The sequence below is a fragment of the Oncorhynchus clarkii genome, chromosome 29, assembly GCF_045791955.1.
Source record: "Oncorhynchus clarkii lewisi isolate Uvic-CL-2024 chromosome 29, UVic_Ocla_1.0, whole genome shotgun sequence".
NCBI classification, from domain to species: Eukaryota; Metazoa; Chordata; class Actinopteri; order Salmoniformes; family Salmonidae; genus Oncorhynchus; species Oncorhynchus clarkii.
In genome coordinates, this window is record NC_092175.1 from 7,809,668 (window position 1) to 7,822,801 (window position 13,134).

The window sequence follows — 13,134 nt, forward strand, 5'->3', positions numbered from 1 at the left end:
CACCAGCTGTTGCCACTCCTGGATTCCATGAAGTGTCCGATGAGGTCCACGCCCTAATATTTAAAGTATTAGATAGAAGATTACATCATTCTTACCCATATCTGTGTCGTACAGTATACAGATGTTCATATTTGTAAGGATACTGACACACACCCATTCTATAGTATTGACATCTCCTGTGGTCAAATAAAGCAACCATTACAAAACAACTTAATTGTGCCACTTACCGATCATGTGCCATGGTGAAACAACTGATGGGCTTCAACTCCAGCGCCACAGTCTTCACCCTCTCAAACTTCTGGTAGGCTAGACGGGGTACTGACCTTTTAAGCACAAAGTGACAAATTTAAACATTGTGTGTTCTTTGATTATGACAGTCATTGAAATCATAATAATTTCAGATATAGTAGAATGTGATTGTTACTTCACTTGCCCAGCTGTCCACATCCTTGACAATCCCACAACAGAAGAAGCGTAGGTTTATTTTGGCAATCATGCGCTTCACTCCAAAATGGCAAGCATGCATTTCGGTCAGCACAGCCTCCTTCTAGTCCTTAGTGAAAATCAGCCTCCTGTGTGGCTGGCCATCCTTCCCCCGTACATGTGATTGCCTAACAAATTGGAAGAGAAGAGTTGTTGAAATACTCAAGTCTAAGTACATTTGCACTGCTGTCTTTCACACTCTGTTTCTCTCTCCTTCTTTCTCTGTCTTCCACTCTCTTCCCACCTCGCTCTCTCTCTCCCACTTTCATCCTTTCTCACCCCCCCACCTCTCTCTGTTTGTGTAGTCTAGCTAAGAGACCTAGTTAAGGGCAGTTGGAATTACCATAATTGCTTCCACCTATCCATTTGTTTGATCAGGTTTAACTTATAACTCGATACCACAATATGACAGACATATAACTAACTGCATGTATAGCTAGCAACATGTAGATGACCAACTAGCTAGATGGAAAATGGTTGTTGAAAAATGGTTGTACGTAGCTAAATCCTTCCGGTTATCTAATAGAAGTCAACTTCTTAACGTTACCCTGAATTGTGAATTTCTGTTGTCAAGATCAGGGGTGTCTTCATAGTACTTCGCCTGGTTGGAAAGATAAAATAAAATAATTGAGGTGCAAGTTACATACAAACAGAAAGCTACAATAACAGTTAGTTAGCTAGCTAACATTAGCTAAATAAAACTGTCTGGCTAGCTAGCTGACTAGGCAGGCTGAGCTAAATAAGTACATTAGCTAGCAACGTCAATCTGAAAACAGCTAAAATTATTTCTTCCTATTTAACAATATTTTCTTATATAAAGACATTTATATGGTAAAGAAAGAGTGTTCTCTTTCCAGTCTTCTCGGTCCTCCGAAGCAGTAGGTAGCAGGTAACAGTTAGTCGCTGTCAAAAACACTGTCCTTCGGGAGCAATTCTGAGCTAATAATTTTGCACAGACTGAGCGAGCGCTGATGAGGTGAAATAGAACTAGAACTGCCCGCGTCCTCTGTCCTCCATGACCGCTAGGTAAAATGGAGCCAAGCAACCAGCAGAGCAACGGATGCTTTGGTTTATTACGTGGACCGGTCAGAATTTTGCAAGTTCTAGCAACAGCCCTAGCAACAGAAGCTAGAACTCATTGAATCCCATTGTGAGGCATGGGGAGACACCTTTTGGCAGGTGGACACTATTTGGAATGACAGGCCCCCCACAAGGCCTGGGCCCAGGGGCTTCAGCCCCGGTAAACCCCTGCATTAATCCAGCCCTGAGGCAGCCTGCTGTGAGATACTCAAGTCATTAGGGATGTAGTGGGAAAGAAAAGGTGGGGGAGGGGAGAGGGGTTAGGAGATAAATGGGGTTAGGAGAGGAAATAAATGGGGTTAGGAGAGAAGAAGGGGTTAGGAAGAGGATCATAGCCCCATCCCTACCTTCAGGCTATGCTCAAACCCTACACCCCAATCCGAGCACTTCATCTACCACCTCTGGTCTCTTGGCCCTCCCACCCCAGATTCTGCTCACGCCAGTCCAAGCTCTTCTCTGTTCTGGCACCCCAATGGTGGAACCAGCTTCCCCCTGAAGCTAGGACAACAGAGTCCCTGCCCATCTTCCGAAAACATCTGAAATCCTACCACTTCAAATAGTATCTTAAATAATCCCATCCACCAGCAAATTGATCTGACCCATTCGGATCCTCACAGTACAGTCATGACACAGAATATTGAATGAGTCCATATCCAGCTGTAGGAAATGACCATCTGTGATATTCGGAGTGATCCCAATATCATATATGTTTAAAGGACATATCTGGTTTGAGATTTTTTCAGGATATGGTGCATATCCACAAAACTAAAAATATGCTTTGGAAATGGTCTGTATTCTTTAGAATATAAAAAACATGTCATGTAAAGATATCCCCTGTAATGGACCGTTTTCGCCCAGTGACTAAAATGTATGAGAAGAGGGGTTAGGAGAGGAGAGAATAGGGGTTATGAGAGGAGATGGAAGGAGAAAAGAGGGGAGGTGAGTCAGTTTCTACCGTTTGAGAGAGAATACTCCTGGCTACATTTTCGGCTGGGGTTAAGGCGGCGCTAGTGTCAAACGCATGTTAGTTTGTAATTTTGTAATGTAAAAACTGGTGCACTGGCATTTTCCAGCCCTAATATTTTCCAGCCCTAACGCCAGGTTCAGTAATTTACCTGTCTCATATCAGCTCGCTTGTGCTCAGATAGGTGTGGTGGAAATATTTGAGGTGTGTCCTTAAAAGCATGTTCAAAAGTACTAATTTCAGGCAGCGCTGATCTAATATATTAGACCAACCAAAAGCTGGTTTTAGCGGTAACAGTTGGTTATGGCATGAATTTTGACTGCAGAAACGCAGACTATTCGGCTGTGAAGCACACTGCCCATATGCGCATGAAACAAGAGTAGCCCAATGTGCTTTTGGTGCCTGTATACTTCGTATTTAGAAACCTACATAAAAATAAAAATAATGTTTTATTTGATTAAAATCCAAGCATAGCCTCCCCTTGTCACAATGAATCCTTTTTTTCTGCAATCTCATAGTAATCAAGACTGTCGATAATGGGTTTGGCTCCGAAGACCGCTTAAGTTTGAAAGGAGCGGTAGGCCCACAATATTTTAGCCATGCAGTTCCCGTTTTGGACGTGCGTAAAAAAAAACTCCATGATGTAGTACCTTGGTGAATACCGGTGAACCTCGTATTTAGAAGTTATCTGTAACACGGAACCCAAACAGGCTGATAGAGCACGTGCACAAATTTATTTTGCCCCCCCCCCCCCCCGACACCAAACACGATCACGACACGCAGGTCAAAATATCAAAACAAACTCTGAACCAATGACATTCATTTGGGGACAGGTCGAAAAGCATTAAACATGTATGGCAATTTAGCTAGCTAGCTTGCACTTGCTAACTAATTTGTCCTATTTAGCTAGCTTTCTGTTGCATGCTAATTTGTCCTGGGATATAAACATTAAGTTGTTATTTTACCTAAAATGCACATGGACCTCTACTCCGACAATTAATCCACACATAAAATGGCCAACCGAATCGTTTCTAGTCATCTCTCCTCCTTCCAGGTTTTTTCATCTTTGAACTTACATGGTGATCCATCTAAACTTTCATTGTGTTACCACCACAACCGGCAACAAAGTTTGTATTTCAATCACCCACGTGGGTATAACCAATGGGTATAACCTATTTCTATAAACCAATGAGGAGATGGGAGAGGCAGGACTTGCAGCGTGATCTGCGTCAGAAATAGGAATGACTTCTATTTTAGCCCTTGGAAACTCAGATTCTCGTTGGCACGCACAAGCAGTGTGGGTGCAATAATTGAATAACATGGATTTCTAAAATTATTTTGCGACGCTCGCGCACGCCACGTTTCCGGTCTGGTCAGTATGTTATTAGGCCTATTATAACAAAGGCTGGTTCAACAGTAATGTGTGTATTTTTTATCATTACATTTTACATTTATTTTTAAAAAAACTGCTTGTTTTTCGTCTAATGTTATTACAACCAAACCTATTAGGATTCACCTTCCTGGTTTTATGGTGACAACATCCGTGGCACACTTGCAATGCAACTTCTGGAGGTGTGTGAATGCGATCTGATCTGTAAAATGGTTGCAATTATGTTCATAAAACACAGGCTTATTTGGGAGCGGTATAACGGTGAGTGGACATTCTCCCTTTCTCTTTATATTGGATCTTTGTCCAGCTACTGTGAACATTTTGGATATGCATAAAAAAGGTAATATTGTATGCCCACGGGGAGAAATGATGATGCCTGTAAGTGTGTCATAGCCTATTTAAAACAAGTGGTGTTGTTTAGAATTTGATTGGGAATTATTTGTTATTTTTTTATGCCTTATCAATAATTAATTGAATCTTGCTTATTGACAATGTTTCGCATGTCCATGCTCAACCATAATGCAATTTACAGTAGGCCCCTATATCAGTGTGAATGTAATTTACAGTAGGCCCCTATATCAGTGTGAATGTAATTTACAGTAGGCCCCTATATCAGTGTGAATGTAATTTACAGTAGGCCCCTATATCAGTGTGAATGTAATGTACAGTAGGCCCCTATATCAGTGTGAATGTAATGTACAGTAGGCCCCTATATCAGTGTGAATGTAATGTACAGTAGGCCCCTATATTAGTGTGAATGTAATGTACAGTAGGCCCCTATATCAGTGTGAATGTAATGTACAGTAGGCCCCTATATCAGTGTGAATGTAATGTACAGTAGGCCCCTATATCAGTGTGAATGTAATTTACAGTAGGCCCCTATATCAGTGTGAATGTAATTTACAGTAGGCCCCTATATCAGTGTGAATGTAATTTACAGTAGTCTCTATATCAGTGTGAATGCTATTGAGGCCATGCAATGACTTAGAACAATGTGGACTGTAAATGGGTTCAAGTGAACATATTTAGCATAGATAGGTCTACATTTTTGTTATTTTGTTTCTGTAAGCAATTTAACTAACTATAACGCACTAACGTTGGATTTGGAGTTGATTCCAAGACAATACATAAAATACCATACATTCACAACACATATTTCGCCATGGAGCACTTTCTCAAATATTTCTGACACACTCCTGAACCTACACTGCCGATTTTGCAGGTTTTCCCACTTACAAAGCATGTAGAGGTCTGTAATTGTTATCATAGGTACACTTAAACTGTGAGAGACATAAATCTAAAACAAAAATCCAGAAAATCACATTGTATGATTTTTAAGTAATTAATTTGCATTTTATTGCATGACATAAGTATTTGATCACCTACCAACCAGTTAGAATTCCAGCTCTCACGGACCTGTTAGTTTTTCTTTAAGAAGCCCTCCTGTTCTCCACTCATTACCTGTATTAACTGCACCTGCACAAGGCTGGGATGGGCTACAGGACAATAGGCAAGCAGCTTGGTGAGAAGGCAACAACTGTTGGCGCAATTATTAGAAAATGGAAGAAGTTCAAGATGACGGTCAATCACCCTTGGTCTGGGGCTCCATGCAAGATCTCACCTCGTGGGGCATCAATGATCATGAGGAAGGTGAGGGATCAGCCCAGAACTACACGGCAGGACCTGGTCAATGACCTGGAGAGAGCTGGGACCACAGTCTCAAAGAAAACCATTAGTAACACACTACGCCGTCATGGATTCAAATCCTGCAGCGCACGCAAGGTCCCCCTGCTCAAGCCAGCGCATGACCAGGCCCGTCTGAAGTTTGCCATTGACCATCTGGATGATCCAGAGGAGGAATGAGAGAAGGTCATGTGGTCTGATGAGACAAAAATTGAGCTTTTTGGTCTAAACTCTGTGTTTGGAGGAAGAAGAAGGATGAGTACAACCCCAAGAACACCATCCCAACCGTGAAGCATGGAGGTGGAAACATCATTCTTTGGGGATGCTTTTCTGCAAAGGGGACAGGACGACTGCACCGTATTGAGGGGAGGATGGATGGGGCCATGTATCACGAGATCTTGGCCAACAACCTCCTTCCCTCAGTAAGAGCATTGAAGATGGGTCGTGGCTGGGTCTTCCAGCATGACAACGACCCGAAACACACAGCCAGGGCAACTAAGGAGTGGCTCCGTAAGAAGCATCTCAAGGTCCTGGAGTGGCCTAACCAGTCTCCAGACCTGAACCCAATAGATAATCTTTGGAGGGAGCTGAAAGTCCGTATTGCCCAGCGACAGCCCCGAAACCTGAAGGATCTGGAGAAGGTCTGTATGGAGGAGTGGGCCAAAATCCCTGCTGCAGTGTGTGCAAACCTGGTCAAGAACTACAGGAAACGTATGATCTCTGTAATTGCAAACAAATGTTTCCGTACCAAATATTAAGTTCTGCTTTTCTGATGTATCAAATACTTATGTCATGCAAGGAAATGCAAATGAATTACTTAAAAATCATAATGTGATTTTCTGGATTTTTGTTTTAGATTCCGTCTCTCACAGTTGAAGTGTACCTATGATAAAATGACAGACCTCTACATGCTTTGTAAGTAGGAAAACCTGCAAAATCGGCAGTGATCAAATACTTGTTCTCCCCACTGTATAGTGCTACCTATAACGCTCGTCCTCTTCCTCTGACGAGGAGTAGCAAGGATCGGACCAAAGCGCAGCGGGGTACATGTTCATGACGATGTTTATTCAACTCAGAACACTAAAACAAAAATAACGAGAATGATATGAAACAGTCCTGTCTGGTGACATACACAGAGACGGAAAATAATCACCCACGAAACACAATAGAAAACAGGCTCCCTAAATATGGTTCTCAATCAGGGACAACGATTGACAGCTGCCTCTGATTGAGAACCATACCAGGCCAAACACAGAAATAGCTAATCATAGAAAAACTAGCATAGACAACCCACCCAACTCACGCCCTGACCATACTAAAACAAAGACATAACAAAAGAACTAAGGTCAGAACGTGACACTACCGCCTGCGCTTAGAATTACCTACTCAGATAGGTTTGTTTAAATAGAGCCCTCCATGTCCTATTCCACTAGAACACCTATGGAGACACAAACGCTAATGTGTGTGTCTGTGTGACAGAGTTCGTTGTTTTATCCAAGCAGGGAGTTCTGGGGGATGTTGGATGGAGGATATTTGCTTGATTATTATCTTCCGCTGGATAAATTGTTTCCACCGAGTGACTCAAGACTCTTGTCTTGCACACACATTAAGAAAGACGCTTGGCGAGACTGAGACGTGTTCTTCAGACAGATAAATCCGATTGAAATCACTGGTCCTGTAGCATTTTGTTTTCTACCTTCTATAATAAACCAGCCGTATGCTGCTCATCAACCCCTACCTGCTGCTTTAATGACTGAACAATATCGTCAGACAGAAATAGAATGGGGAGAGAGAGAGAGAGAAGGGTTAGGAAGAGAGAGCGGAGAGGGAGAGAGAGAAGCAGGAGGGAGTTAAAGAGAGACAGGAAAAAAAAGGAATTGGCGGTAAAAGAGAGGGGAGACAGTGGACGACAGGAGGGAGGGAGTGAGGGAAGAGGCGGGGGAGTGTTAATTCTTGATGAAAGCGACTGGTCATTTGCGAGCAAAATATTCACAGCACAGTAAAAGACCCAGTAGAGTAGCTAGCAAAACAGAAGAGAGATATTAACGTTGTTTTTCCTGATTAGTGTTAGCGATAAGTGTCTGAGTTAATGAGGCGGTGTCATAAACATGATGTATTGTCTTTTCAAAGTAGGTTTAATTAAACAGCTTTCTCTAACCAGGACACCGCTGGCCTGAGGGAGAGCGTAAAGCATGAACCAGATAAAGTAGAGGGGAGAAACGCTCACTGTGTTTGCGTACGTACAGCGCGTGTGTGCACGTGCATATTTGTGAGTGTTCATACTTGCGCGCGCGTGTGTTTTATATGCACGTGTGTTTGTGTGCATCCGAGCATGCATGCGTGTGTTTATTAAATGTGTCTGGGAGCGCATTGGTATTTTTAGAGAGGCCAGGGATTTCAGATCAGGGAACATTCTACTAGAGTTTATCTCTGTTCTACAGCCTACTCTATGTTTATGTTGTCGAGCCATAGCTATACTGTTGTATGTATCTACTACAACTTTCTAGACTAATCGAAGGAGACACACGGGCGTGCATGTGTGCACGCATGCACACACACATACAGACACACACACATACACTTATTTTAGGGTCATATTAAACCATTTGTCTCTAGTGTTTAATCTCATCAGAGGAGCCAGTAACTAACACCATTAACCTGAGGGCAGTGTGTGTGTGTCTGTGTTCGTTTTTGCATCTGTGTGTGTTCCCAGTCTAGCTATAGTTGCCCACATCTCTCCTCTCCTGTGAGTGTGTGCTTGTTTCCTGTCCTAATGGGTAGTGTATGTATGATTGCATGACTACATGCCTCATCTGAGCTGCATTCTCTCTTTCACTCAAATGAGCCAGAAATTACTGTTGTTGTTCAGCATTTAGCTTTGTGTTTGCTTGCGCATGCGTGTGTGTGTGTGTGTGTGTGGTGTGTGTGTGTGTGTGTGTGTGTGTGCAACCTGCTGGGAAAAAAAGAAAGAAACAAAAGACATGAAAGATGTTCTGAGGAAAGAGAGATGATAAGATGGTTACAGTGGGGAGAGGGAGACAGACAAAGGAGACAAAGAAATAAAGATGAGAGAATGAGAGGGGAAAAGAGAGACAGTGAGAGAGAATCTGTAGTAATTGTCAGTCACACAGCGTTAAACAGAGACCTGCTTTCTTGAGGGAAGATAGACCGACATAATTATAGTCTCCCCTCTACTTTCTCCTCTTTTAATATCTATCCCTGAGCTCTTCAACACTGGCTAGAGACTTAATACATTTTATGCATATTAAGTGGACATTTTTATATATAGTGGACAATGAAAGCCTTTCCTCCCTCTTATTTTCTTCTTCACTTCTTATTAGTTATCCCCCTCTTCTCTCTTTTTCTGTTCAACTTTTTTCAACTCCTTTTTTCGAATCTCAACCCTTCTCATATCTTCCCTGTCTTCATCTAAACTCTCTTTTCCTTTTTCTCATTTCCTTTTTCATCATCCTCTTGTCCTCTCCTCTCTTCTAGTCTCTTCTCATCTCCTGTTCTCTTTTCAAATGTTCTCTCATCTTCTCTACATTCTCCTTTTTATGGTCTTTTCGAATGCTATATTCTCTTTTCCTCCATCCCCATGCCTTTAGTTTTTATTTGTAGATTATTCTCTACTCTTACACAGTAAATAGACTGAGATTATCTTCTATTGTCTTCCCTGTTTTACATATAGAGACTTTGAGCTGATCCTGAGCCAAACCAGTCACAGTGTCTCCAGCAGACCGAGGGAGTGGGCTCAGCCAATCAAAGTGATTAGCAGACTCGGACAGCCAATCACGGCGACTCTAGCAACATGACGACCAACCAGCTGTGGCCAACTGAGAAGGGTATAGAAAGACTATAACTGCCTGTCTACCCCATCACCCTGTACCCCTCTACACCGCCTTGAACTCTCTCGAGCCCCCCATCAACTCCCAGTCACTACCCCCTCAGAGGGAGTTTAGTAAGCACCCTCTAACAGCCTCCAAAGCCCTTCTTCCACCATGACCAATAACAGCAGCTCCCCTGGCATCTGGGAGACCACTGATTGGTCCGAGTCAGGCCAGTGCCCGCCCTCGGTGTGCGGGGCCACATTCCTTATTGTGGCCTACAGCACGGTGATCGCGGTGGGGTTACTAGGCAACGTGGGCCTGGTGTTCATCATTGGGCGGCAGAAGGAGCTGCGTAACGTCACCAACATTCTGATCGCCAACCTGTCCTGCTCGGACATCCTGATGTGTGTGGTGTGTCTGCCAGTCACCGTCATCTACACTCTGATGGACCGCTGGGTATTGGGGGAGGCACTCTGCAAGGTGAGAACACAGTTCCTGCGTCTGTATGTTTGTTGGATAACCGTTCCGTGTTTGTTTGTCTGTAATCGGTCTTTTTTTCCCCCTCTCCCGATCCCTCTCTTCTCCCTCATATCTCCTCTCTTCCCTCTCAGGTCACTCCGTTTGTACAGTGTGTGTCAGTGACGGTGTCTATATTCTCCCTGGTGTTGATTGCGTTGGAGCGCCATCAGTTGATCCTGCACCCTACTGGCTGGTCCCCAGCAGCAGGCCACTCCTACCTGGCCGTAGGTCTCACCTGGTTGGTCGCCTGCTTAATATCCCTCCCCTTCCTATCCTACAACATTCTGACTGACGATCCCTTCCAGAACCTCACACTGCCTGCCAACCCCTTCAGGTTAGTGTGTGTGTGTGTGTGTGTGTATGTGTGTGTGTGTTTGATAGTGCATGCCAGATGTAGCACTTTCTCTCTCTCTCTCTCCTCAGAGACCATGTGATCTGTATGGAGAAATGGCCGACAGATAGACACCGTCTGGCCTACACCACCTTCCTGCTGCTGTTCCAGTACTGCGTCCCCCTGCTATTAGTGCTGCTCTGCTACCTCCGCATTTTCCTACGCCTACGTCGACGCAGGTGACCCACACATGCACGTACACACGCAAGCAGGCACACACACACACACAGACACACACACAGGACAGTCAAAGAATTGGCAAATGAATGAGTCGTTCATAGTCAATGGAGTCATTGTGAAGAAAAGTTGAAGACGAATGAGTCTGCTTACTCAGACGCAGGTAATACATCAGGACAGGATTCAATGAATGGTAGTCAATTAATTACCAATGGTGAATTGGAGAATGAAATAAATCAATGAGTTGCAGTAGTAGTCCAATGATTATCAAAGAGGATAGACAGTGAACAGTTGAGTAAATGTTAATGAAGTTCATGAGTACCTGGTATAGTGTGGTATAAATCCCATCCATCTAGTCCGTTCCTTTGTTTCTCCCATCCAGGGACATGGTGGAGCGGATCCGGAACGCCCGAGGAGCCCAGAGGATCAATGCTATGCTGGCGGCCATCGTAGCTGCCTTCGCCCTCTGCTGGCTGCCGCTCAACGTGTTCAACACGATATTCGACTGGCACCACCAGGCGCTGCCCGCCTGCCAGCACGATGCTTTGTTCTCTGCCTGCCACCTCACTGCAATGGCCTCCACCTGTGTCAACCCTGTGGTGAGTGGACTGGACTAGAATTGAACTTAACTGAATTGAAATTAAATTAACTTAATTTTTATTCAACTCAACTGTATTGATACAAATTTTGGAAATGGAAATGTCATTACAAACATGTGCTGGTGCTGTACATTAACACCTTTTCTGCAAACACACACACACACACACACACACAGGTGTACGGCTTCCTGAACAGTAACTTTCAAAAGGAGTTGAAGGTTCAGCTGCAGCGCTGCCACTGTGGCTTGGGGGCGCCAGAGAGCTACGAGAATTTCCCGCTCTCTACCGTCGGCAGCGAGGGGATAACCAAGATGTCAACGCTGAACCGGGCAGGGTCAATGAGCACCGCGCTGCCTCCACGGGCCGAGCCCAGTGTTAGCATACGCAGCTAACGTCTAGCCAACAGAGTGGCTAATGCTAATGGATGAGTAGTGTGGCGTGTACAGCTGTCAGACAGGGTGTAAACAACAAGGATACAGTTCATATCAAGTAAGCAGCAAACAGACAAACCCTCAAATGAACAGAGCTGGCATAGAGCAGCTAACGCTAATGGACAGAGCTAGCGGCTGATGCTAAAGAGAGACAGAGTGGAAATAAGCAGCTGGACAGACAGGACAGACAGAGCTAGTTGGCCCCAGTTTCCATGAGGTTCAATCCATTTCTGAATTCCTATAAAGCATTGCAGGCCGAGCAGACTACGCAGGACTGATGTATGCACTTAGCTAAAATAAAAATGAACGAACAGATCCATACAGCTAATCAACGGAGCAGCTCGTGGACAGAGTGCACACATGCAGCTACGCTAGGTAGCACACAGCTGGAGAGACTGCGACAGAGTGACAGACCCAGGGACGTGTGGGCTCTGTTTCCATGGTGATGGGGTATTTCTGAACTAAGTCAGTTTGTTCCCAGAAGAATTGTCGTCACCAGAGTTTGACATCATCCTAGGGTGTTAAGCTGCTGTCACGCCAGTCAGATGGATGGATGGACAGACGGTCAGTCAGTCAGTCAGACAATTCCGAACTCAGGGCTGCCTTGAGCTGATATGACAGCTGTCTGTCTAACATCAGAATAACCCTGTTGACACTGACAGCCCTCCCTCTTAGTCGCTGTCTCCCTGTGAGCTGTTCAGTAATCAGAGAGATCAGTCTGAGACATGCTGACGAAAGAGGGGAGGAGAGAGAGAGAGTCCCTGATGTTGCTTACGCATTGCAGACAGATCGTACATACACAGAGCTGGCTGACCGGACTGGCTGTCTGGTCTACTGACTGTCTGGCTGGTCTACTGTCTATCTGTCTGGGTGGCCGACTGGCTGATTGGCTGGCTAGCTTACTGTAGATCTTCATCAATAATTATGATTGTACAGAACAGTGGAAATGGATGTAAAAAAATATATATCATGATTTTTATATTTTTGTCTAAAAGTAAAACAAAATTCCACTTCTTTCCATTTGTGGTGAAAGTGCCAAGGCTCCAGCTTGATGTTGTGCATCTGTAATTTTATATATGGAGTGTTTTTGTTATTGTTTTTGTTAGCTCTGATTTTAATGATCCAACCATATCGCTCATGTATAAAATTAGTATTAGCTTTGGTGTGTGTGTGTGTGTGTGTGTGTGTGTGTGTGTGTGTGTGTGTGTGTGTGTGTGTGTGTGTAAACCCTCTTAGGTGTGTGTTCAGGATATAATCACCTCAGCCCTTCTCATTGGCTCCTGCTCCAGACATTGAGGCCTGTTTGGATCTTAACGTCAGGCAGTTTCCTGCTTCACTAGAGCCAATCATGTGTTAACATGTAACTGCTGCTACATGCTAATGTGTTAGCTTTGGCCGGTCCAGAAACAATCCTGGCCCCTAACTCCTGGGCCTTGAGTGCTGAACTAGAACAGGATCCTAGTGCAGATATGAACTCACCACTGTAGTACAGATGTCGGATTTGAATTTGATCACTCTTTTGTCCCTCTCTCGCTTGCTCAAACACTGAAGCACCAGACAATATTTTTCCCCCCTACTGCTACTGTA

At 44.2% G+C, this 13,134-nt stretch overlaps 1 protein-coding gene across 1 annotated transcript in view; it reads left to right on the forward strand.

Annotated features, from left to right (window-relative positions):
• Positions 1-12,092, forward strand: part of LOC139388387 (neuropeptide Y receptor Y8a) — a 28,808-nt gene extending 16,716 nt beyond the window's left edge. Inside the window, exons 2-6 of the mRNA XM_071135021.1 lie at positions 9,292-9,910; positions 10,042-10,283; positions 10,373-10,519; positions 10,900-11,116; positions 11,293-12,092. Of these exons, the coding sequence (XP_070991122.1) occupies positions 9,602-9,910; positions 10,042-10,283; positions 10,373-10,519; positions 10,900-11,116; positions 11,293-11,508 (1,131 nt within the window). The 5' untranslated portion in view covers positions 9,292-9,601 and the 3' untranslated portion in view covers positions 11,509-12,092. The remainder of the gene's footprint in view (positions 1-9,291; positions 9,911-10,041; positions 10,284-10,372; positions 10,520-10,899; positions 11,117-11,292) is intronic.
• The last annotated feature ends 1,042 nt before the right edge of the window (positions 12,093-13,134 follow it).